A 25,369-nucleotide genomic window follows, 5' to 3' on the forward strand; every position below is an offset into this window, starting at 1 on the left:
TCTATGGTTTGAAAGTTCCAAACTATATGAACTATTGAATTTAACCCAATATTGTACAAATATTCGGTTAGGTATACTCTCCGGAAAGTGAGATTATTATAACAGTTCATGCATAATTTTTATATTTTTACAGCTTACTTGCCAACTTATCAAGTTTATGAAGCAAATGAATTAAATTGTTGTCGTTTTTACTTACAATTAAATACATAACAAGAAATTGTTTTAATAGTACATGCATAACAACATTCTGTATAAATCAATTAGGATTTCTTGTAGATACAAAATAAACTTAAAATTATTAAAAAATGTTTTATTTCCTTATCGAAACCATTTACTAAGTATATCTTGGCAAATGTCAAAATTTGAAAAATACTATAATATAATAAAATAATAAATAAGAAATTGTCTGTATTTATTTGTGGCATTATAAATGTTATAATTTGGATATTTTGCCATAGTTTGAAGAAAAAAAAACTGGAAAAATAAACCCTTGTACCGATAGGGACAGTCAAGTGTCAATACTGAAAACTTTTGCCTAATAGTGAGATGCCAGAGACATACATCTACATGTATAAGTCTGGTTACGCACTGGAAAAACAAATACACATCACAATAACACTATGACGTTTCTGAAACCTCTAGTTTCGTTATCAAAGCAGAAGTGAATTAGAAAAGTACTGAATATTAGTTTTTCGCTACATTTTCTGTTTAACTAAATAATATGTTCTCAAAAGTATTGACACTTGACTATTCCTATTTGTTTACTTTTAAAATAATATAATATAGAGGATATAAGTGAGAAGTCGTTTCCATACGATAGATGGCGCTGTAGTCAGTTCACAAAGTATAAAGTGTTGCCTACTCATTAGGAGCTAAGTAGTAGTAAGCTTCCAAAACGTTACGTGGCGCTATTTCGCGGTTTAGTGACAATATTAGGGACATTTCATTCTATTTCTATGTACTATAGACACATTTGTGAATTAACCAATACCATACCTTTTTTTTTTGTTTATATTTTGTGGAAGAGATAAATATCTTTTATGCTCTGTAAGCAATATTAGATGAATTTAGATATTTCTAAATGAGTTTTCACGAGATTCCAAAAAGTGTATTAAATACAGCGTGTGAATTTCCAACTGAATTTCAAAGCAAAATATTAAAAAGTATATATTTGTAATTGTTAAGTATAGATAAGACTTCATTAATTTATTTTTAGTGGCTTTAGTAGCAAATCAACCCACAGCACAGGATCGATCCAAAATCATAGAGAATTTATCAAACGATAGTAATATACCTAAGGATCGGATTTATGAAGTTCTTGGAATATATATAGGTTTAATTCGCTGCTTTCTAGAAACAAGTGATAATGAATTTAATGCTAAATTACTAGAAATAGGCTTCACACCTGATTTTGTACAACAGTTACCTTTCATAGGACATCGAGAAGAAATTGTTAAAAATTTAACAAACAATTTTGACGTAGATTTTGGTAAACTATCATCTCTTAAGTGGAAAATTGATATTAGCTTAAGTAGGTAGGTTAACAGTTGTACTTTTACTACTAGGATTGGTTTACGATTAAATTTTATTTTTTAGTGCCCTCCTGAAAAAAGTTCCAACAAGTGTTATACTGTGTTTAGTTTTAAAAAATGGTGAAAAATGTACTATAGAAGTAGACGCCAAGTCGTTTCATAAGTTAAGATTTAATATTGCTCTTATATTAAAGGAGTTAACTTTAATAAAATCTAATTTTTTTAAATAAATATATCTTATGTGGAGATAATGATTTTGTTAAATAAAAGTTAGATAATACTGATATACATGTAACTGAAACCTTACTTCTTCTTAGCATTGTAAATAAGGGAGAAAAGCATATAACACAAAAATTCCAAATAAATTTATGTATTAAAATAAAATTATATACATACACTTCTTAACAACAAAATTATATGCAGTTATTTATTTAACGATTGGTTGGAGCATATAAAAAAAGGATTATTAGCACCCATATATGCAACAGCACCTAAAATAATTAAGTAGGTACAATTAATGTATTCTTGCTACATACTGAATATACGTTATCTTACCATATAACAAAAGACGAATACCCTAGCAACCGGGTAACGCCTCAAAAAAATTCCCGTTCTAATGCTAATAGCATCTAAAGTAGAATATGCATGTTTTACTCTCCTTGTAACTCCAGCATCAAAAGGGGAAACTCGAAAAAATCGAGGCAGGGAAATTGTCTCTAAAATACAAACAGTAACTTATTTTTTGCTTTTTTACCACAACAATACTGGTATGAAGACCAAGAAAATTGTATGGTATATAAATTAAAAATATTGTTAAGACAGACTTACCATCTGGTTCTTGAATATTAACAATTTTTACTTGCGCTCTATGTAATTGTGCCACATTCTTTTTATATTCGCTCTAGAATTAATAAAACTGATTTAGTTAAAGACAAACTTCAGAGAAATATATACTTACTTCGAGTTTTTCGATTTGTAACCTCAAGGCATTTCGTTCAGTAGTAACAGTTTCCAGTTTATTTTGTTTTAGCATAAGGGTTTGTGTTAATGACTTTATTCTTGATTCAATATCTTCATTAACAGTTGCATTAGCTTTTTGTTTAACAACTTCTTTTAATTGACTTATTTCACTGTCTTTAACATTTACTAACTCTTTCAGTTGTAACAGTTCTTGATTTTTTAAATATAATTCCTAAATATTGATCATATGTATTACTAAATTATTAGAATAATAAATATTTTACCTTAGTTTTTTGTGAGCATTCTTCTTCAGCAGTTATCCTAAATTTTTTCTCATTTAAAACATTTTGTTCCAAATTCTGAAGTGACTGATGTAAACCATTCTGAATAATCCGATGTTGCATCTGCAGCGACTGCATATCTTTAAGTAACTGATTATTTTTTTGAGTTAACTCATCACTTTTTGCTTGATGAAATTCCAGTTCTTTTCTACAATAACCGTTGTTTTATTAAGTAATATACAAAAAAATTACGTAAAACTAATAGAAGTCGATATCATTTTAGTACTTACTTTAGCTCTTCATTATAAGTTTCAAAAATATTTGTTTCTTCATTAGATACATTTTCTTGCTTCAAAGAAATCAGTTTTTCTTTTTCTTGTAAAATACGTTGCGCTCTTGCTATATACTGATCCTTTTCTATTTGAGCTTGAGCAACCTGTTCATTACATCTTTCTATTTGAAACTGTAGATTAGAATTCTCATTTTTGAGTTCAGAATACAAATGCTGTATATTAAGAAGCTGTTTATTAAGATCTTGATTTTCAAATTCTAATTTAGCAATTTTTTCATGTAATACTTTTGATTCTTCTGCTAAAATAAAACTATATTTCTCATAAGAATTTAGTTTACAAATATGTAGTAAGAGTTTACCTATTATTTAAGGAACTCGCACTGGATAACTGGTCACTTTTCACCGAACTTTTAAACGATTTATCCATTACACTTTCGTCATTAATACTTCCTGAAAGATGAATTTGATTAAGAAAGAAAAATACTAAATAAGAGTCTTTTACCAGATGAAGATTTGAGTTTTTCCGAAGTGACGTCAAATGTTATACCGATATCATTTTGATCCACACTTGCTATTGCCTGTACTACATTGGTGTCCTTGATAGGGGAATTCTGGAAACTGGAACTTCTAGTTAAAGAGGTGCTGTACGAATTATTTCCGAGGTTTGCTTCAAAATCACTTTCCTGTACAATATCTCTATTTGTGCTTTGTTGTTGGCTTCTAAAAGATATTTTATTAATTGTTGTTGAAATAATGAAACTGAAATACATACTCAACATCGGTTAATTTAGAATTCGACTCGTTTAACACAGTAGCAGCATTTTTATCAATTTTATTTAACAAATCCTCAGCACGGCCTGCTAAATTCTGAAGCCAGGCCATAATTTAAAGAAAATAGCTTTTACATTTAAACAAATATATTAAAACAATTACTTTTATAGGTTATATTGTTGTCAACGTCAAAATAGTAGGAAATAGGTGCGTTCTTTTACGAATTTCAATAAATCAGGGTCGTTCGTTCAACTCTTGGAGTAACAAATTGCACTAACTATTTTTGAAGTTGTTTAAATAAGTATACTGTACGTTTTACTTAAATTTGTTGTTTGTATAAATTATTTCAATACATATTATTCATATTAACAAGGTTGCATATGAATAAATGTGTATATGTTAAATGTTTTGATTATTATATAAACATAATATTTTCTAAAGGAAATCAAGTAGTGAACTATCTCACTTTTGGTCATTCACGTACATGTCGCACACAGTTGGTAGAATTTTTATTTTTATAGGAGAGTTTTGTTTGGTGTGCTTTTGACAGTTCCTTTCATTATCTATAAACAAGAGAATATTGAAAATATATGTGGTTTTACGTGTAATTTACAAAAATATATCGTTATGTCTGATTCGGAAGATGATTATATGTCTTATAAGGTCCTGGTTGATTGGTAAGGATTAAAAAAAAAAACAGGAAGAAATATTTTTTATTTACCTTTTAGTCAGGAAGATGTGCGTCCAAGTTTATTATTTAACAGGGAGAAACGCAAATTGGATATGTTTAAGAAAAAACAAGAAACCACGAATAAACGTCAGAAGACAATAGGTGAACTTGAAAGAGAAAATCGAGACAAGGGTTTAAATACATTAATATCATCTGAAAATAAAGGATTTAAATTGCTTGAAAAGATGGGTTTTAAACCCGGTGAAAGTCTTGGTAAAAATAAAACTGGTATAAAGGAACCCATTGATATTGTTTATAAACAAGGTACTTCTGGCATTGGCAGAGAGTCTCACTTAAGGGAAGTAATCTCTCAAAAACAGCAACAAAAAATAAAAAATTTGAAGCATTATGAAACACAGTACAGATTAGCTAATAAAGAAAGGAAGAATTTACTTCAAATAAGGAGGGACTTTTTTAAGGCTCAAAAAGTGTGTGAAGAATTAGATTACAGAAGTGTAAGTATAGGACACAAAATCATTTTTAACTACAAATATACTCTAATAAACCAATTATATTGTCAGTACATTTTGAGCATTGTATATAACTGATGTATTTAAAACAGCAATACAACACCCTTCACAGCTTTCCTCTTGTAATTATATTTGTATATTATTAATTTCAAGGTCAACATTTTTTTACTGACTAGTTTTATATGTTAAAAATTTTACGAAGTAGTTCTGTTTGATATTTTAGAAAATAAGAGATCCTGTAGAGGATTTCTTTTGGACGAAAGATACTATAAAGAAGAGGAGAAAAATGGAGAGGAGTGAAACTGCAGATGATACTGACAGCAGCGATGAAGATGAGGAATTTGAAATGTATATTACGGAAGAAAATCTCTTTGCAATAATAGATTACCTTAGGAGTAAACATTTATATTGTCTTTATTGTGTTATTACGGGTATAGATATCGAGGATTTAAAAGAAAATTGTCCTGGACCTTACCGATTGGACCATGATGATGAGATGGAGTAAAATATCTTTGAAAAGTACCTAAACTTAACTCAATCCTAATTTTGTTTAAATGTTGTTTTATTTATGTATAGATCATTACATTTAATGAATTAGTTAAGTTGTTTGAAATTATTTAATATTGTTACAGCAATAAATATTGCAATAAGATGTTTTTTATTTGTGTTCATATTTCCAATTTCACCCTTTTATTTTTTATATTTATTAAGTAACAGTATATACTACATATACATAAAGGTATTTGCCATTTTCTTTTAAACTTCATAGGTACATCGTAATGTGTAGAACATTTAATTCAGCACAAGTTAACTATTTTAGTTTTGAATGTTTCATAATTTATTAGGGGCATTCTGGTTAAAAAAAAAACCTTTATCAAAACACGATTTATTTGTACAATGTAAATTAATTTTCATTTGAACAATATAAATAAAAAAAAATTACTAAAAAGATGAAATGGAATTTAACAATATAAATTATTGTGAACCTGTAGATAATAAGGCTAAAAGTCCAGCAGTTGTACCAATGGACAAAGTGTAGTTGACAGCAGGAGTGAATGATCGCAGCAAATAAAAGCTCGCAAGTATTACGATTGCCAAAAATAAAGCATTATTGTAGAAAATGGAGAAAGTTGTTGCTTCAAAATCTGCGACTTCATTCTTTTTCCATAGAATTCTTTCATCTTTCTCTTTTTTGCTCATCTTCTTGTCATCTGCAAGCTTCTTTGTCAAGTCTCTTGTGACGGCTTCTTCTCTCTTAACGGCAATTTTATGTTTTAAAGTAAATTTGGTATTTCTGTAGGCCATAGCGAGTAGATAAGTGGATACAGCAGTTACAACAGCAAATAAAATTAATGAAGAGTATACATCTATCATATGGATTCTCCAAAATAACCATATTGGTACAGCAGATACTATTAGAGCATTGCCATAGAATAGTGCCGATGATTTCGTGGATACATTTCTGCTGAAATCTTGTAACAGAAGTTCTTCTTCTTTTGTGAAACCTTTATTTTGTGTCTTCGACATATTATTAGTTATAAATAATCACTTTTGACTTTACACTAACACGACATTAACTGTTAACCTGACTGCTTTAAGATACAACGCGTTGTATACGAAACACGTAGGAAAGAACAAGATGATTAGTCCCCAGTATTTCTGCCACGAATGACGCACGCCACGTGTTTATGTTGTGTTCCACGTTTTAATACTTTCCACGGCAAATGCCTACCATACTGCCACCTTTAATTTATTTATATTATAAGTTTCTTTTTCTCTACAGTTATAACTTAATGACTATTTATCGTTTTTTATTAAATTTTAAGAATTGTTTTACCAAAAACTTCAATATTACTTGTAATTAAATTTATTTATAACTTATGTAAATGTGCTTTGGCCAAATTCATAATGCAATTTATCTTCCAGTGTAACACGAGTACAACAAATTGTTTAAACAAAGTGTAATAAAAAATACAAAAATGCATTTGTATATTGTTCTGAAGAAAAATTGGCTTTGGGAATGGGCAAATTTGATTTACTATTTACTCTACACTGCTCTAACTTATATCTACGAACAAAGCACAATCGAGTTGTACTGATCAATAGGTTTTCCTTCTAAGCAAATAATATTTGAATTAAATATAATATATACTGTGTTAAATGTTCTAAAAGATACTAAGTTGAAATTATTAATAAGTAATTTTGTTTCTGTCAAGGCGTAGGAAATTACATGGAAATTAATATTCTTCGGAAGTTCAGTGGTGAATCTTTCTCTTAATGATATATTTCTGAAAAGACGGAAATTACAAATGTATAATGAATTTATAAACCTATAGATTTTTTATCTTAATTTCATTGGTCTATTTAAATTTTCCAGGGAAAATAATCAGATTTTTAGCAAATTGATCCATTGGCCAGTAGATGTCTCTGATATCATTAAATTCAGAATTGACAATTGACAGTGTCCAAAATTAGAAAAAAGAAAGAATGGTAATTATTTGTGAACTCCATTGTTAACATTTATGTGTCAACATTTTTACCATTTTATGATTTTCTATTTTGATGTTGATTCACAACGATAAATCTTGCAATAATTAGAAATACAATACTTTACACATGTGTAAGCAGTGGTCTCATAGAAGTTTGAATAGATATGATACTAGTGGTTATAACAATTACGATTTAAATGCATGACAAGCGCAAAAATGGGTAATTGCTTGAAAAGGTCAACTACAGATGATATTTCATTGTTAAGGGGCAGTGACAGTGTAAGGGAATCATCATCTGATCAGTTAGGGCCCCCAGCTTATCAGGTGAGCATATAAATCAGCTGTTTACTAGCATTGTAAATAACAATTATCTTACTATCAAAATAGGAAACTCTTCCCGTGCAAGCTGCTTCTCCCGTTTATCATCCATCACCTAGTGTCACACGTTCCGTTACACAACTTACAGAAGAGGAGCAGGTAAAAATAGCTAAACGGATTGGCTTAATACAACACCTACCAACAGGAACATATGATGGATGCAAGAAGGCTAGAGAATGTGTAATTTGCATGGGTGAATTTTTAGTAGGTGATGCTCTGCGTTATCTGCCCTGCATGCATACTTATCATATGATTTGCATTGACGACTGGCTAATGAGAAGTCTTACTTGTCCTAGCTGTTTGGAGCCTGTTGATGCCGCCTTGCTCACCAGTTATGAGACCAATTGACGGCCAGTGCCTTTGCATCTGATAGTAAACACTGTGATCTGAACTGTTTGTTTTTTTGGGCGTGAATGATGTATGAAAGGGAGGCTGTGACATACAGTTAGCGAAGGAATAACTATAAGATGCCTTTAACTGTATTTCTATTTTAAGCTTTTATATCGGAAAGTATTGATTGACCAACATTTTTGGCTAACTTCTATTTTTAGTTTTTACAAGTTATATATATTTTTGACAATAAAATTATTAATAATAATTTCAATTTTAAATGACTTAAGTACTGGAGAAGTAATTATTATTGTAATTCATTATTATATAAGAAAAATAAATTATAAATTATAATTATTGGTTTGTATTATATTTTGATTAGCAATAACTTTCTTTAAACTTTTTGATTTACTTGTAAAGAGAGAAAAAATATACATTTTTTCATTAAATTTTTGTACGCATTGGTGGAAATAAACTTACTTTTGTGACAAAAAATATCAATAAATTGAAATTAATGATATTAGCAACTATTTAATTGTTTTAACTCTTATCACTATAACAGACATGCAACAAAATAGGATATTATATATGGCTAAATACTGACATTTTCTAAATTGTACGAATAGAGCATGTATTTGTCTATGATTTCAGAAAAATAGCTTCTAAAATTCAAATTGTTTTGGTTTATTTCTTTCAAATATGTACTAGAACAAGGGCCGACAAGTAATTTTAGGTGGGGTCCGAACACTTCTGAAAATTTTTAACGAGGTCCAGAAAAAAAAATTTATATTTTAATTTGCACTCAAATTTAATCTGGTTTCTAACCATTATGAACTCAAATCAGACACACAATTGTAAAATACTAGAAAAAAATTATAAGGGTGACGCTCAAAGGTAAAAAAATATTTTTTAAATAATTTATTTGAGTAATTTATATTTTAAAAAAATTTTTGGCGGTCCAGTATTTTACCTTCTGCGGTCCGGACCTGGACCGCGGTCCGCCAGTTGCCGACCGCTGTACTAGAAGATCGCACCATAAATACATTTTTTTGGTAGAGTTTTGTTGCGATAATTCAGAACAAAGTTAACTTCGATTTAATGGTTTTGTATTATTAGTAAGTCTTAAGAATTAAAATATAATACCTACCAAATGTAGGAGTAATTTTTTTCTTCATATCTGGAAACATTTTAGGAAAACAGTGACTTTATATTTCGCTTACCTGTAGATAATTTCTACATTTTTTGACTACCCTTATAGTTATTTCTAAGCTATTCGTAAGGGCTGTAATGTAAATAGATAAGAAGTAGTACGTTTTACGTTAATATCAATCTTAATAGTCAGTTTCTTTTATAGTTTCAACTGGTGATAGTCTTATAATAGCTATAATTAATTAAAAAAAAATCAAAACTTATCCATCACATTCCTTCCCGATATATCAGGTTGTTATTGGGGATTGATCACAAATACTGAGGAAAACATTTCAGTGTTTATCAGCTGTATTAATGTCTTATGCTGCTGTACATATATTTTTTTTATAGATTGTATCGATTTATGTGTGCTTTGTGTAAAATTTCCAGTTATAAATTAAAATCGTAGATTAAAATGTGATTGGACTATGGATTTTTATAATAGGTTATAGAAAATAAAAAAGTGTTCAAAATTAGAGAACATCATTCGGTGATCGTCCCCCGTGGATTTCATTACTTAAAAATTTATTGGATACGTCCAGTTTCTAGGTTTATGTATTGAATTTTAAATCAGTGATATAAATATATATATATATATTAGCTTTCTAATGTGCAACATATTTTATATATATACATACATGCATTATAGGCATTGATGTGTTGGTTTGATAACATTTGCTGGCATATGTAGATTTATTTTATCTCTTCAAATCACTTATTTTACAAATGAAAATTGTGTTAAACTCCTTATATGGTTTGTTTTCATTTTTTTGTTAGATATATTAATATAGTAATATAGAAATTTTATATACTTTAATAAAAGTTACTTCAGTATGTACATATGTTTTTAATTCCCTGTGTTAAGTTCTTTAACACTCCTTGGTAGATAAATACATGCAATAGGAAATTTTATAGAATTAAAGAATAAAATCTATAAGTTACGTTCTATATAACGGTTACATTTTAGTGATTAAATTATTCACACCCCGTATTGCAGCTTTTTAATTACTTAATTTATGAAATAAAATGTATGTGTGTGTGTGTAATTGTAGCACACTATACTGCGTGCTTGCGTGAAGTTTCAAGAATATGTCAATAATAGTAAAGGCATAACCTTGACATAATAATCTATTGATAAAACTATGTATTAATTATAGCAAGAAATGTATATAGACACAAAATTTCTAATAGTACCTATAACTATTTATTATAAAAACAGATGCTTTTATGACGTAACTTTACATTTACTAATATTTATTATTTATTTAATTACTACATACAAAACGTTATCGATTGTTGTTCCTGTAAACATTGAAGTTTTGTTAAATATTATTCAAAATTATATATATGTTTTTGGTATAAATTAGATATTTCATCACTCTGTGGTGGTCATGAGGAACTAGCAATTAAATGAAATTGAAAAATATATAAATTGTTACAGATTGCATGAACATCGCTGGAGAAGTTTATCAGGATTCTTTTCTACTGCATACAAACCATTAAAGTATGTTAATATTATTACGTAGTAATACAGTTTTGTAGCAAAATTTAAATATTTTGATTATTATTACAGCTCATTTAATTTACAAGCTATTAGATATATGGAAATTGCGTATTATGCATACACTACGCAGATTCTAATAATAATAAAAAATGTTTTAATTCAAGTAGAAAAAATATTTATTATAATATTTGATAGATAAAACTATTATATATGTATGTAATGTAGTTATTGAAAAGAAATATTAAAAAAAAAAATTGAAACATATTTTACCAGTGAATAAATATTAAAAAATCTATGCCATTAACATAATGCTAACAGTTTATGTAGTACCTAGTAAGAATTCAAGTTTATTGATTGGTTTGACCGATATGGAAAATAATAATCATAAATAATTATGTATGGATAATAGCTGTTCTGCATGGTTGCATATACTAAAAAAAATAAGGGTATGTAATATGAAAAATGACCGTTATGTATATTGAATTGAGCTGCCTTTGCGGTTGTATAATTACCATCATTAAAGAATGGAAATGGTCATATACAGAATTACAGATGTGGGAAAGCCAGTGATAGATTTAAATTTTTGGGAAGTGTTTTGTGAAGCTCGTTTGAAAATTTTGCAAAGTATTTTGGAGACATCCCCTTTTAACAACAGGCGTCATATTGCATTCCGTATATTTTAAGGGATTATTAATATTGTTATTGTTTATAAGACGATAATCTAAAATAAATATTAATTAATACAAGTTTGAGGCAGGTCAATGATTAATTGTTTTCAAAACAACTACACTTTAAAAATAACAATACTATTAAAGTGATTTGATTACGTTAACTTACGTTGATAAAAATAATAAACACAGTTAAAATCTATACGGGCAAAATGAGAAACGTGACGTGGGGATACTGTTGAGGTTGGTAATGATTTGTCCCAATTTATGTGACTTCCAGTGCAAGTGCAATGAAATAATTTAGCTTTAAAGGTTTCGTAATGTTTTCATTTCGTTACGGGTAACGAACAAAACGACAATAATTTTTCTAAATGATATATAATATGATATAAAGAGCAACATACATAACATTTGTAAAATAGTTTACGATGTGGGCTTCTCTGGTATTTATTCTAAATTTATTTCTGTCCATTAAAAAGTCAATTTAATAAACTAAATGAGTTACATATAGAAACAATAACATACACCTAAATCAGTCCCACTAAACACGAAACGTAAATGAAACGTTGCAAATGAGATGTTTTACTAAACATTTGAAACATTAAGTAGAAACGTTTCTGTTTCATTACAGAAATGTAGCACTTGAAAACTTATTTAGTGAAACATAGCCGAAACGTTACAATTGAAGAGAGTTTGAAACATTACTCGAAACATTCCCTTTCGATCTCGGAAACATAACAGACGAACAACCCTTTGCTATTTTTGCTTATCTTATGGAACATTCGGCATTAGTTAAATTTTGCTCTCAATCCCCAATCCTTCTCAAGCGTTAGTTCATTTGCCTTTGTTATATAAAGACATAATTAGAAAAAAAAATGTGGTAGCATATTTATAACACAAGTCTAGAAAAAATGTATGTTCGTGACTTGCGTAGACTGCGCGTAACAGCCCGAGTTTATTTGTTTCCCGTGTGTCGTTTCAATTCGTATTATGTTAGGTTAGGTTTGCGGTTTGTCAGTTTGCTTGGTTTCGTTGTTATTCATCTTTACTTTGACGCTATTTTATGTGATAATTTGTAGTGTGTGCAGTTGTGGTTATTGTAAGGTGCATATAAAATAATGAATATTGATGCAAAATGTTTAAAACGATATGTGTAGAGATTTCCAATTTTGCGTCACATCTACCTAAATATAGTTATACCCACTACCTATTACAGACAAGAGGACAAGGGACAAGAACTAAGAAAATGGAACAACAACTATACGTTTCGATATAATTTGAAGAGCAACTACTTAGTCAGTGAGAACTATTTGAAATATGGATGAATCAAGTGAAATAGACGTCATTTATTTTATATTTTGTACAAATGTTTATATTTGTTTATGTGTATAGGCATGCTTAAATAAAAGAGTTTAGGTATACCTACAGATATTTACTTTGTCAAGATATCATTTTGTATCCTTATTTCTGCTGTATAATTTATTATTATTAAAAGGATATATGTAATATTGACCATGCGTAGAAGAAATTATAACTTTATATTATTTTTCAGTAATGTTATTTGTTTTTCATGTACCTACCATTTTAAGATTCATAATCATAACTAACTTTTTCTAATTATCAGTTCGTCATTGTTACCATATTCATGAAGGTCTCAACATTAGAAAATTTCCATTTCAGAAGCGTATTTGAACTATATAAAATGTGTAGCTTTTTTTTAATGCTTCTGATATTGTTTTGTGATATTTTTATTTGTACGATGAATGGCAAAATTCATAATCCATATTAGAAACTTTTTTCAGTGGCTTCTCAAAAAGAAAGAAATTCTTAGTAAAAGTTGCCGCATCCCCAAACTAGAAGAGCATATTTATTTTTTTTAATATACAATGTAACTTTTTTTAGTTCGAATTAAGTCATTCACAATACAAATAAAAATATCACAAAGGAGTATTAGAGATATTTAAAAAAATACTCACACTATTTATACTATTTCAAAAACGCTTTTGAAATGAAAATGATCTAAAGTTGAGAGCATTATGAGAACAATATGGTAATAAAATTATTATGTTACTCAAACATTTCTGAAAATATACTGAAACGTAAAACAAAAATATCGAGGGCATAAATGGAACATAAAAAGAATGTTACTGAAACCAATTTTTTGAAACGTTTCATTGGAAACGTATTTTGGGGAGGACATCTTGGGCTTCTAGAACGTTACCAGAAGGTTGCATGGATTTTTTATGAAACGTTTCAAGAAAAATGGAAACGTTTCTGAAACATGTCAGAAACTGAAAAATGTTTAGTGGGGTAGGTAAAATTGATATAAAATACATACTCTCAGTCTTTCTACTTATCTAGAGAATGTGGTTTAATACGTATACAGCTTTTTTTACAACATTTTCTTTCGATTAGTTTTGTTTAAAATGTGTTGAGAGGAAAATTCGTATCTTTTTTAAGTTCAGCACCCTCGGTATTTACTGCTAATTTAAATAATATTCTTGATACGGCTGGCTTTTAAAGAAATAATGTTTGTGCTACGTTGATTAACATATAATGCATTATATTGAGTAGATGCAAAATATTTTTTAATTCGAATCTTATTTATAAAAATGCAACATTAAAGATATTTATTATTTTATGTTCTTGACCCTATTATTCCCTGAGATAAATAGCTTTACCTTTATCTCTTTAAAATATATTTATTCCTGTTTACATGTTTAAAAATTATAAATAAAGATAGTGTACGTAAATAAAACAGAAGTCGCTTTAACAAGATAGAGAAGAGTGAACTCTACACTACGCTGTGCCTTAAAAATAACGGAAAACATATTTTATGATACGCAGTTATTACTTTAAACATAAATAAATAATTACAATGAAATTTTATTACCACAACCTCATTAAACTCTTCGCTTTATTAGATAAGGGTATAAAACACCATTTCCAAACTGATAAATCTCAATATCTGTCATCGTTACCTGTCATTTTAAATGTCTACGAAATGCTGAATATTTCATTGAAACGATAGTACTAATCAAAAACGACGAACGTCTCCAATAAAATTAACTGTCCATAAACTTGTTTGACATTTCTAATCCGACTTACTATTTTGTAGATAATAGTTACAGAATTTTGGTCATACTTATATCACGTGTTGTTATAAAAATAAATCGCCTAACTAATTGACTATATGACAGTTATTAATTACCATGTGGGGTCAACAACAATTTAATATTATAGGAAATAATAAAAAAAAAACAAATTTTTTTAATTCTAGCAATTTTACAAAAAATATATATAACTATACAATTATAAAGTATAGGCCCATTGTCCCAAACATTAAGTGTATCTAAATATGTCTAAGTAAGAGTTTAATAGTTAGGTACTAAAAATCTTTGCATGCTGCTGCCTCCTACAATTATATTTTTGAATTGTAAACAGTAACTAAAATTTTATATAAAATAAGAATACGACATGATTACAAATTAACCACTGTGAAGCGTGACCGGATAACATATGGTATAATTTTATCGATATGTTTTGAAAACATGTACGTTTTAATAGAAAATTAGTATACTTTATTGGTGATGACTGACGAGAGATAATAATAATATAAAATAACTGATCCATAACCTCCTGTACATATGTCCTCTAGCATTTTGATGTGTGTTGTGTGCATGTCGTGATATTTCTTGCATTTAAACGATTAAATTCCATTCTAATTATAAAAAGTCGTTAATTTTATTTTACGATGGACGATTAAACTAATTAATTGCTAGGTATTATATTCAAGCAATTTAAATTAGTCACTGTTTGCAGATCGTGGATAAACTAAAAGTAAACAATCTTGTGACGCTTATAAGGTTACTTTGATAGTCCACTTTTGATAAAAAACTTCATTTGAAAATTAAGATTATTTAACATATGGCATTTTTTATCAGTTGGTCCGGTTCTCTGAATAAAATAATCATTTTATTTAACATGTCACGCAATTAATTTAATTAATTGCTAGGTATAGATTAATTTATATCGGTCATTACTTGTAGATTGCATTTTAATAAAAGGAGGAGTTGGTCTAAATAACCTTATTTCGACCCCAGGAATGGGTGGTAGAGCGGTGTCCCATAACTTTTCTAGAATTTAAAAATTATTTAAAAAAAATATATATCTTGGACCAGACTATATCTAATTTTTTTAAATTGTGCTTTGCCTGCAATGTGAGATTAGCTTCTACAGCTCCGTCATTGTGTGTAAAATGTGAGGGAATTTCGTGTTATTAATATATTGCAAAAGAAATAACAATAAATAACAATTTTCTGATAAGAATAGTGTATTGACTCATATAGCGGTACCAGAGGACATAGTACAAGTCCGGGATCAGGTCACATATCTATTCGAGATCATGCCAACTAGAAGCCACCCACTCAGCCACTCAAGCAATGATACGTTTTTTTTGTTTTTTGAAAGTTCAACTACCACAAAATCGGCCTATATTAAAAGTCAGTTAGATACTGTAACTTTTTTTTATAAAATATTTATATAACAATTTGCTATCGGGCATGGTTTAGATACCATGTAATTAATTTTCTACAGATCCTCTCAAATGTTTTTGGTGAAACATGACGCAATAAAATAGTATCTTTACTAATATTATTCTTGGATATGGCCCAGTATGAAGCAAAAATGTTGTTTATTAAATTATAAATATATTTGCACCAAGGGTTAATAAGATAACGTTGTGGAGTGTAACTAAATTAAATAATGAGTTTGAATTAAACCTCTACAAGCGTACTATTTGACTAATGACAAATCTATATGGTTATATGTACATATATCATTATTTACATAACCTTCACATTTCAATTAATTATACATTTTTATTGACATTTAACACACATCCTCTGAAATCGCAAGTCATACAATTTCTTAATATACGGTTTTATGTTTCGTACGTATACATTTTTTTAAAACGTGGTTGATTTTCATGATTTTCTTGTACAGTCTTTACCTTTGTCGTCTTTCACCATCATTAATTCCAATTACCGACATCTCTATGTAATGCCAACGGTGCTGGGTCTTCTGCTTGCCGGTTAGGGGGAAAACGGGATGATCGAACGTCTCCCTCACTCCGCCAACCTCAACGGACGCGTGGAGTGGTGGACGTCGTGCTGATCGATTGTCCTCCATCGGAGGCGGTGTAGATTCCTAGAAATGTAGGAAAAGATCTAATTTATTTTGTTGCCACCGCCCACTCTAGTACACCCTCGTTTAGTTCTGGAACAAAATTTTTATCAACAGTTTCGAAATATTAAAAATGGATTTATTGTTAAAATAGTTATATGGATGGGTATTCGATTATTATCTTCATTTGCTTTGTACAATGCAAAAGGGCAATAATTTAAAATGAACTACAACGTACTGGCCAGATTCTGTTCTGTAAGGAATCAGGGTTGACGTTCGATCACAGTCCTTGATGGGTTTGCCAAGGTCCTGTAGCGAAATTCCGGCGGTATTGTCTGCTTCAGTTTTGGTGTTCGGCGGAAATTTTTGGAAACTAAGTTGAAATTATTGTTTTCCGCGCCGCGCCTCTACTTTTTGTGGAGAGTAATTTGGATCTTCTCAGCATATGTCGGGATTTACCCTGCGTACAGCGCTTGGAGACAGTTTCGTGGTTCCGATTGGAAAGTTGAATGAAAATTTGAACTAAGGACTTGGAATACGATAATATCAAATGAAACTGGACAAAATCAGTGCCTGTTGATGAATTAAGATAAATTAAGATTTTCGTTAATTTCTATCATCAATTAAAAAATCCATTAGTTGGATAAAAAAATAATAGTTTTTAATCACATGACTAGGCATGATATTTAAGAATATTATATGATAAAAAAATTACATCCGTAATCTGATCTCATCGAAGTACCTAAGTTGTACGTATCTTCATGTGTTTATTAAAAATATATAAAACGAAATTCCGCGACGCCGTCATCAGTTATGTAAAAAAATTATCGAGTATCACTATACGTGACTGGGTTCTTGTAAATGATAAAACTTAACGTTTTCCTAGAAATGTTACATTTATCAGTATTATCATCAGTAATTCCGCATTTATGTCGGTTTATTACAAATTTTGCTCTAACTAATCTCGATTGTGTGACCTAAGCTCCGTTCATTTTATAATTTCTAGTAATAAATTATATTAAATCAGTCATTTTTCTTATCAAACATATTAAATATTTAGTCACATTTTTTTTTTATTAAATTTAACACGAAGAACATGGTTCGGCACAGTGTTCAACTAGCTATTTAAAAACTGTATACACGCAGTTTTGGGGCCTTTCTTTTTTAGATAAGAGTACTCGATTTAGGATTGCGTTTTTTTTTAATATTTTTGGTTCCAGTTTAAAAAAATCCACCAATTTAATATGTTTCTACTAAATGGCATTAAAAAAAGTACCGTCTGGAATTAACGTTTATCAGTATCAGACTATTTTTATGTGTGTTATTTATAACTAAACGTCAAACTGGACGGGCTGATATTTTTAATAATAAGTTAATTAATGATTTGAGATATTATTCCTAATTGACAAGGTTCATTTTCATCCTTGATAGAGAAGGATGAGCTGGATAAGTTAGGTCATACGAATGTATAACGAAAAAAAAATTATCACGAAAATCAAAGTCCGTTAGATAGATTTACATAGAATCAATTTTAATTATGTTTACTAAAACTGATTTTGAAAAAGAAATTGGGATGCACTGGGGAATTTTAATCTTATCTATAAAGGAAACTGTTTTTGCAAACACAATATTTTTTAAGCAAGCCGTTGCTGTTGAAGTTGTTAGTGATATTCGAGGATTCGTAGAAGTTGTAATTTTTATTATTTTGGATGAATAGTTAATAAGATAATATTAGTTTATAATGTTGAAAATACCTTAAGTTCACAAATAATATGTTTACTTTGGCGCCAAATTAATAGTGCTGTTGTTATCTTCTGCCACATTACTCTGGTTTTCATTTCTATTAGTTATTCCTATTTTTTATATTTTCAATCATCTTAATCAAATTAGCAGAAGAAACATGACATAGCAAAAGTGTATTTCTTCATTACAATTGTCGTCAGGCAGAATCTCATGATTAAAAGACGATAATGAGTTAATTTAAAATTACTATTATTTTTAAAGCTTTTTCCCTCATTAAATTTTAGTATTAACCTTATATTTATCATCACAAGAAATGAGATAAATTTGGTAATACGCATGCAAATTATCAAAAATAGAAATTGCTCTTTTACGTTATTTTTAAAAATGTTCGGATGATGAAAGCTGCAGCCAAATTTAAATACCCAAGGTTTTCCTTCTTTCTGTCACTACAAAATTCTGTTGGTTTTCGAAAAGCATTTATTATAAATACATAGAATTGATGATGTTTTATGTTTTATCAGTCAGTGTCTTAGATTATACTAGTGGAATTTTAAATAATAATAAAACCATAAACATTATATATTTAAGGTCAAAGACATTTTGCATATTCTCATTACGGTTCTTCGCCATTTCAAAGAAGTTTTATTCTCTAGTAACTAATAGTGACATATAATTCCTTTTCCTCGTTTTATTTTAGTAAGTTTAGACTAAAATGCAGTATCATACGAACCGAACATTTCAAGACCGAACACACTGTACAGGGTGTCTTTAAAAAAGTCTGTACAAAACGCTAGAGCTTGATATAGGCCTTAGTAACACCCTGTACAGCACTACGCTTCCTTCGGCTTCCACAAATTACAATCTTTTAATATAAAATTTCATAAGAAACTTTATTATCAAAGCCAATTAAAATAATTTTTCATATCTATACAAGTTAGGTCAAAATGGTGCAGATAAAAGTATATTAAGCATTTTATGATAACAATTCATTATTCTTTTTTTAAAGCTAGAATTCGCCCGTACATAAAAATGTTTGTCTAACTATATAATACACGTCCATTAACTACTACTATTACTACTTTTTTACTTTCTTATTATATCCTGTATATCAGTAACATTTTTCATTATTCAAAAAAAAAAATACACATATGGTATATAATGTGTGGTTAAAACACATTTCGTATTTATGTATTTTCTGAGCAACAATGTATGACTATTCAGATTAAAAGCAATTATTCACAACGGAAATTTCGTAGAAAAGACGTTATAAAATGTAAATTAAAACAAACAAAGCATCACAATTCACTTCATCTATCACTGAATTTGTTTAATGATACAATTATTATTCTTATTCTAATACAATTATTATTCTTATTATAATTCTTATTATACATATTTTAAATTGCATATTATAAAGAAAGTTTCAACAAAAGGTAATAAAACTTTAATTACGTTAATAAAATAAAGCAATATTTACAGACTATTTAAATGTTGTGGCACCTTCTTAATAATTCGCAAACTAAATCATTTAACTAATACACGTTAGTAAAAAGTATTTTTAATTATTACGGTTGGAATTACCCTTTTTCTAGAAATTTGCTGACGTTATAGCGAAGTTATAAGTTTGTTCTAAAGTGTTTCGTCTAACTTTTGTTCTTGTAATTCGCGAAAACTGTTTATTTGTATTAACGAGGCCAAATTTCAATTCCCCGTACCCGATTTACTAGGACTGTCGCCGAAAAGTAATTATTTGTTTAAACCCATGAGACAGGATTTTAACTATAATTCATTTTCCCGGTAAACTGTAGAACGCAGAGAAAAACTGAGCCCACTTTAATATTTAGATTTGGAAGTTTTCCCAATTTTTTTCATAAAAAAACTTTTTTCTAGGAAAAATCTGGAAACTACAAACAACTAGACTGTTTTGATCCTTGCAAATTCATTTCCGATATTCGTTTGTTGCTAAACCTTGAGAACAAAAAGATACGTGATTTTTTTCGATTTTTTTTATTAGATGTAATAAAAGGCCACATTTGAATTTCTCGTACCCGATTTACTAGCGTTGATGGTCTCAAAAATTAATTGCATATTATTAATAACGGTATAATGATACAGGATTTTTTGTAAAATGTAAATTAAAACAAACCCAGCATTACAGTTCACTTCATCTACCACTGAATTTGATATTATATATAGATATAAATATAAAGAATGTTTCAACAAAAGGTAATACAATTTTAGTTAAATAAATATTATAAAGCAATATTTACGGACTATTTAAATGATATGACATTCTTAATAATTCGCAAACTAAATCATTTAACTAAAATTATATCAAAAAATCCTAGAATTAAAACTAAATGATGTAATTTCCGCAAGCGTTTTCAGCGTGTTTGAATACGTACGATAAAATGTTTTTGTCTAGACTTTGGGCACTTAATAATTTGACAAACTTTTCGAAATTTTTTTTATAAAATATTTTAAGTAAAAAATCTGTTTTAAGTGGTCAAACTGAGCAAAACTAATTGTTAAACTGTTACCCTGTGCAATTAAAATATGTGTTTTCTGGCTGAGGCCTTGTTTTTAAATTTAAACGCTATGCGAACTCGTAAATAATTCAGCAAAGTGAGTAGTGAAATATGCGAAATCACCAGAAGTAAAGGGAACAAATAAATAGCACATTTCCTAAGAATCAAAAATGACTCCTGGTTGGTGCAATGATACAGCAGCTTGGCGGGTGATAGTAAGTGAAGCTCGTAGATAATTTTTTATTAATCAGTAAATATTTTTTTGGTACGCGAGCAACGAGCACGTGGTCACAGATGATGGCGTGCTTTAGAAATAGTGAAATGTATTATACCTCATTATCTAATTTTGAATACTCCATTTCCAATAGGGGTTCAAGGTTCAAACGTATCATTCGTTACAGAAATGTCAAGAAAAAGAGTGGGGAATAAAGTTTATGTTTTAAGTCTGCACTTTCCAGGATCAATCGAAAGCAATTTGTAAACAAGCAAGTGTGTGTTTTTAAAAAATAGCGGCGATTCAAAATGAAATACCGGAATCTGTGTTTAGTGCTCGTCGCATTGGCGATTGATGGTGTTTTCGCTGACATGTCGGATGTGCGGTCCGTATTTAGTTCGTTTTTTTCGCACGACCAAGTCCAAGCACCGGTTGAAAATAGTGTCGATGAAACACCCCAGACTCACCCTCAGGTGGCGGGTTTTCCAGTGACTGAAACTGAGTTTACGAAAATTCGTATAGAATACATCAAAAACCAAATTTTAAAAAAACTCAGGCTCAAGGAGAAACCTACCGTGGCGGTTGGAAAGCTTCCTAAACCTGTTAAGGAGTACGAAAATTTCTTACCGGATCAAGACATAAACCTCCAAAGCAGTTACTCAGACGACTTTTACGGGAAAACCACCCAGGCTATTATCTTCCCCTATGAAGGTAAATTAAGTTGTTAAAATTAATTTAATTTGTCGAATCCACATACCTAAAATTACCAAAGGATTATCTACCACGCTTCTCTTCATTGCGATCACAATAAATCATTTAACTAACTAGTTTATCGTAATAATTGATACGCACTTAATTAAATGTATTTATTGAAAAATTTTCTTTATAGGGGACTGAGGCTTAAAAAGAAAGTAACCCTTGGAGTTTTAAAATAACGACTACCTTAGATAGCGCTTTACTGGTGCAATAGTTTAAACATTATTGACATGTAGACAATACCAAAATAAATTATTTAAAAAATCACGATAGTTTTAGTTAACTAGACCTTAAAAATACTTATCCAGGAAATACACACTTATTTACTATTTCCATGTTTATGTTATGCATTATCTCGCGAGTAACAAAATAAATGCAGCAAAATTGTTAAGTCATGCATATAAGTAAGCCATTTGAAATAATAAAGTCAGTAAAATCTTTTTGATAAATATGGCACTGGCCTTATTGAAACCAAAGCATAAATTTAGGACAAAAATTAAATATAAACAAAAAAAACTGGCTTTTAATCGAGTTTGCTTCGAAAGTTGTATTAATTTTTGGGTTCCAGACGAGGCGAAATGTTTGAGAAAAGTCAGGTTTCCCTCTGCCTGCCTTCCTTTTCAAATGCCGACCGATATTCACACTTCGGATGTTAGTACTGCGGAATTGTGGTTTCACAAGAAAAGGGACAGTATGGATTCCCACAATCAAACTTTCGTCATATCGGAAGTCGCCCACTGGGACAGCAATAAAAGCTTTCAGAAAACCAAACCCATTGCCATTCAAGAAACCAGTATGACAGGTACGAATGCCTTACTTTCCACATATATGCGTTGTATTATGGTATCAAACTGAGGCAGGGAATTAGTTTTCCATGAACTGGTGCACTGCCAAAAACACATGACTGATCTGATAGAAATGAACATATGTCAATTTAGGTCTTTAGAGTATCTCATCTTCATTCTTAATGGTAGAGATCAAGGAGGTAATTGAGAGTATTTTTTCTAAAACAATAATAAAAAAAAGTCAGTAAATTGATGATGTAATCCTTTACATGTGTTGTTTAAGGTCCATTGTGTCTTTTGAGCTAATAAAAAAAATGTACCAGTAAAATTTGGAAGAAATCCGTATTATGTACGTATTTTTGACAGTGCATTTTGATCACCCTGTAACTCATGTTCATAGGGATTTTTTTGCTTTATGTCGTAGAAAGGTTTTTTCTTGCAATTAACCTGATTATATTATATATATANTATATATATATATATATATATATATATATATATATATATATATATATATATATATATATATATATATACATATATATATTATGTTTGCTGATTTTGTCAACTTGGGAAAATATTATTACAAACTCAAGACAAATATTTGGCATATTTGAAGGGGGTCCTATAATTTACTACTTTGCATGGTGGTAAACAATGTTTGAAGAATTGTTTATTTCTTATAACCAGTTTGAGCGAGATTACCAAAATTATTTAATTAGCTTGATTATTTACTATGAAATGAATTTTGCACAAACATTTTTAATTCTACACTAAAAACAATACTTTCGCATTCTTATTATTAATATTTGAATTATTTAAATCTTATCCTTAATTCTACACTAACCTCTGCACTTTTATCATCCAGTACCGTTTTCTCGGTGTAGGTATTTTACCGTTGCTTATTTGCTCATTTTTTTTTTCCAGAGGGCTGGTTGAAGGTCGACGTTACTTACGTAGTAAAAAACTGGTTGGCGTACCAAGATTCCCCAACGCACGCCGTCAACGTGGTCTGCAAAACATGCGGTATGTCAAAATCCCAGTCCCCAATATCGTTCGCGAGCGAACTAAAGCCTTTCCTGGTTATCTACACCCACTCTCAGCAAAGGAGGACCCTAACTCACAGGAGGCCGAAACGGTCGACGAACTGCGGTCCTGGCATCAACGAATGTTGCAGGGAGAGCCTTTACATTTCCTTCGCCGACATCGGCTGGGACGACTGGATCATCAAGCCCGAAGGGTACAACGCCTATTTCTGCAGGGGATCCTGTATGACCGCGTCCGCAATGACCCTCAGTGCTACGCAACATAACAGCATATTACAGGTATTTTTTATACTTTTATTCCTAATCTGAATTACGCCCTGCCTTATCTTTTAATTATAAATTCAGTTGGTAACCCGCAGAGATTTATTCTAGAATTATTTAAAATTGCGTCCGCTTATTTAATTATTTTTTTTTTGCAGAAGGTGATGTATGGGCAAAATAAGCACCGAGGATCCCGACCGGAGCTGACGCCCTGCTGCGCGGCGACGCAGTTCCAGCCCTTGCAGTTAGTTTACATGCACAGCAACAAAACTTTGACGACGAAACTTTTGTCTAACATGATCGTAGAGGCCTGCGGGTGCATGTGAATCGTATGAATTACGTAGGCGTGATAGTTTCTTGGCAGTATTTTGACTCTAGTGATATCCGGAGGTCCGAGAACGTTTCATTTCTGGACGTTCCGGGTTTAATTGTTGATATATTGTGATCCGTTAGGAGCTTCCGTTTTAGCGAAGGGCGCCTGCGGAAGAGATTGTAATTTGTAAACGGTGGTATACCCTTGCAGGAATTACATAAGTCCTACATTAAGTCGTTTACTTTTAGAATAGCGAAAGTGAAAGAGCGGTAATTTATTTTTATTTTATGTACGGGTATGTAATTTTTGAAAAATACTTAAAAACTTAGTCAATTATTAGGCGATGAAATTGTGAGTGATATTAGATTTTATAGGTAATGTTCGTATGTGTGTTTTTAATTTATTATTGTTTGTATTAAATATTTTCTACATATATTTATTTAATATAACATCAATACTTGCGGGTTTATTTTTATTTTAATTCAACCACAGCCTTATAATAAAAGTCAGAGACGTGTTTGTCGATGTTGAGGTTTATGCAACCAGTGATACTTCCAGTTAGGCATCATATACTAATTTAATAAGGTGATTAGGATATTATATAACAATTTGATAAATTTTCAAACTTGTGCGCCAAATTAATCCGACGAAGGTCGTTGAACGTCGTACGAATATAAACCGTCAAAAGTTTTGTACAATGCAATGTTGTTAATCGTAAGCAGCCGCCATTTTGTTAAATTTCACAATACACCAAGTCAAAATAATCAAGTAAGGTCATTGAACGAATATTAAAATGTGTAATTCTAATAACTGGCAATGAAATAAAATTCTATAAAATGGCGAATGCGCCGGTGATTTTTTTCCCCTATTGTACACATTTTTTACCTATATTGCGTGGTTTTCGCCCTAGTTAGACAAACATATGAGGTTGCCACTAACCTGAACA

The 25,369-nt window shown here is 29.8% G+C and overlaps 6 protein-coding genes across 6 annotated transcripts; 4 read left to right on the forward strand and 2 right to left on the reverse strand.

Moving 5' to 3' along the window:
• Window positions 1–983: 983 nt before the first annotated feature.
• On the forward strand, window positions 984–1,763 carry LOC108906767 (COMM domain-containing protein 5-like). Its single transcript, XM_018710123.1, has 3 exons — window positions 984–1,163; window positions 1,217–1,535; window positions 1,597–1,763. Exons 1-3 carry the CDS (start codon window positions 1,082–1,084, stop codon window positions 1,760–1,762), a joined length of 567 nt encoding a protein of 188 aa, XP_018565639.1. The 5' UTR covers window positions 984–1,081; the 3' UTR covers window position 1,763.
• A 109-nt stretch (window positions 1,764–1,872) lies between these two features.
• On the reverse strand, window positions 1,873–4,023 carry LOC108906766 (golgin-84). Its single transcript, XM_018710121.2, has 9 exons — window positions 3,838–4,023; window positions 3,568–3,785; window positions 3,425–3,515; window positions 3,064–3,375; window positions 2,777–2,981; window positions 2,491–2,724; window positions 2,361–2,433; window positions 2,088–2,248; window positions 1,873–2,023 (listed from the first exon to the last, which is right to left on the reverse strand). The coding sequence occupies exons 1-9, from the start codon at window positions 3,945–3,947 to the stop codon at window positions 1,964–1,966; spliced, it is 1,464 nt and encodes a 487-aa protein (XP_018565637.1). The 5' UTR covers window positions 3,948–4,023; the 3' UTR covers window positions 1,873–1,963.
• Window positions 4,024–4,368: 345 nt separating this feature from the next.
• On the forward strand, window positions 4,369–5,656 carry LOC108906783 (G patch domain-containing protein 11). Its single transcript, XM_018710143.2, has 3 exons — window positions 4,369–4,513; window positions 4,565–5,021; window positions 5,260–5,656. The coding sequence occupies exons 1-3, from the start codon at window positions 4,464–4,466 to the stop codon at window positions 5,539–5,541; spliced, it is 789 nt and encodes a 262-aa protein (XP_018565659.1). The 5' UTR covers window positions 4,369–4,463; the 3' UTR covers window positions 5,542–5,656.
• A 250-nt stretch (window positions 5,657–5,906) lies between these two features.
• On the reverse strand, window positions 5,907–6,712 carry LOC108906773 (translocon-associated protein subunit gamma). Its single transcript, XM_018710132.2, has one exon. It carries the CDS (start codon window positions 6,561–6,563, stop codon window positions 6,012–6,014), a length of 552 nt encoding a protein of 183 aa, XP_018565648.1. The 5' UTR covers window positions 6,564–6,712; the 3' UTR covers window positions 5,907–6,011.
• A 784-nt stretch (window positions 6,713–7,496) lies between these two features.
• On the forward strand, window positions 7,497–8,501 carry LOC108906772 (RING finger protein 11). The gene is made up of 2 exons (XM_018710130.1): window positions 7,497–7,849; window positions 7,913–8,501. The coding sequence occupies exons 1-2, from the start codon at window positions 7,727–7,729 to the stop codon at window positions 8,249–8,251; spliced, it is 462 nt and encodes a 153-aa protein (XP_018565646.1). The 5' UTR covers window positions 7,497–7,726; the 3' UTR covers window positions 8,252–8,501.
• Window positions 8,502–21,478: 12,977 nt separating this feature from the next.
• On the forward strand, window positions 21,479–24,841 carry LOC108906782 (growth/differentiation factor 8-like). The gene is made up of 4 exons (XM_018710141.1): window positions 21,479–21,973; window positions 22,587–22,820; window positions 23,731–24,128; window positions 24,269–24,841. The coding sequence occupies exons 1-4, from the start codon at window positions 21,571–21,573 to the stop codon at window positions 24,434–24,436; spliced, it is 1,203 nt and encodes a 400-aa protein (XP_018565657.1). The 5' UTR covers window positions 21,479–21,570; the 3' UTR covers window positions 24,437–24,841.
• Window positions 24,842–25,369: the final 528 nt, after the last annotated feature.

Source organism: Anoplophora glabripennis, unplaced genomic scaffold, assembly GCF_000390285.2.
Source record: "Anoplophora glabripennis isolate ALB-LARVAE unplaced genomic scaffold, Agla_2.0 scaffold5, whole genome shotgun sequence".
In the NCBI taxonomy this organism is placed as follows: Eukaryota; Metazoa; Arthropoda; class Insecta; order Coleoptera; family Cerambycidae; genus Anoplophora; species Anoplophora glabripennis.

Excerpts from the sequence above, each read along its gene's own strand:
- LOC108906767 (XM_018710123.1), top strand. The coding sequence starts at position 1,082 with ATGAGTTTTCACGAGATTCCAAAAAGTGTATTAAATACAGCGTGTGAA. Across the intron at positions 1,164-1,216 it reads TCAAAGCAAAATATTAAAAA|TGGCTTTAGTAGCAAATCAA; the intron begins GTATATATTTGT and ends ATTTATTTTTAG. Across the intron at positions 1,536-1,596 it reads ATTGATATTAGCTTAAGTAG|TGCCCTCCTGAAAAAAGTTC; the intron begins GTAGGTTAACAG and ends TTTATTTTTTAG.
- LOC108906766 (XM_018710121.2), bottom strand. The coding sequence starts at position 3,947 with ATGGCCTGGCTTCAGAATTTAGCAGGCCGTGCTGAGGATTTGTTAAAT. Across the intron at positions 3,516-3,567 it reads AAAACTCAAATCTTCATCTG|GAAGTATTAATGACGAAAGT; the intron begins GTAAAAGACTCT and ends TTCATCTTTCAG. Across the intron at positions 2,982-3,063 it reads ACTTATAATGAAGAGCTAAA|AAAAGAACTGGAATTTCATC; the intron begins GTAAGTACTAAA and ends CGGTTATTGTAG.
- LOC108906783 (XM_018710143.2), top strand. The coding sequence starts at position 4,464 with ATGTCTGATTCGGAAGATGATTATATGTCTTATAAGGTCCTGGTTGAT. Across the intron at positions 4,514-4,564 it reads TATAAGGTCCTGGTTGATTG|TCAGGAAGATGTGCGTCCAA; the intron begins GTAAGGATTAAA and ends TTTACCTTTTAG. Across the intron at positions 5,022-5,259 it reads AAGAATTAGATTACAGAAGT|AAAATAAGAGATCCTGTAGA; the intron begins GTAAGTATAGGA and ends TTGATATTTTAG.
- LOC108906773 (XM_018710132.2), bottom strand. The coding sequence starts at position 6,563 with ATGTCGAAGACACAAAATAAAGGTTTCACAAAAGAAGAAGAACTTCTG.
- LOC108906772 (XM_018710130.1), top strand. The coding sequence starts at position 7,727 with ATGACAAGCGCAAAAATGGGTAATTGCTTGAAAAGGTCAACTACAGAT. Across the intron at positions 7,850-7,912 it reads TAGGGCCCCCAGCTTATCAG|GAAACTCTTCCCGTGCAAGC; the intron begins GTGAGCATATAA and ends CTATCAAAATAG.
- LOC108906782 (XM_018710141.1), top strand. The coding sequence starts at position 21,571 with ATGAAATACCGGAATCTGTGTTTAGTGCTCGTCGCATTGGCGATTGAT. Across the intron at positions 21,974-22,586 it reads TATTATCTTCCCCTATGAAG|ACGAGGCGAAATGTTTGAGA; the intron begins GTAAATTAAGTT and ends TTTGGGTTCCAG. Across the intron at positions 22,821-23,730 it reads TCAAGAAACCAGTATGACAG|AGGGCTGGTTGAAGGTCGAC; the intron begins GTACGAATGCCT and ends TTTTTTTTCCAG.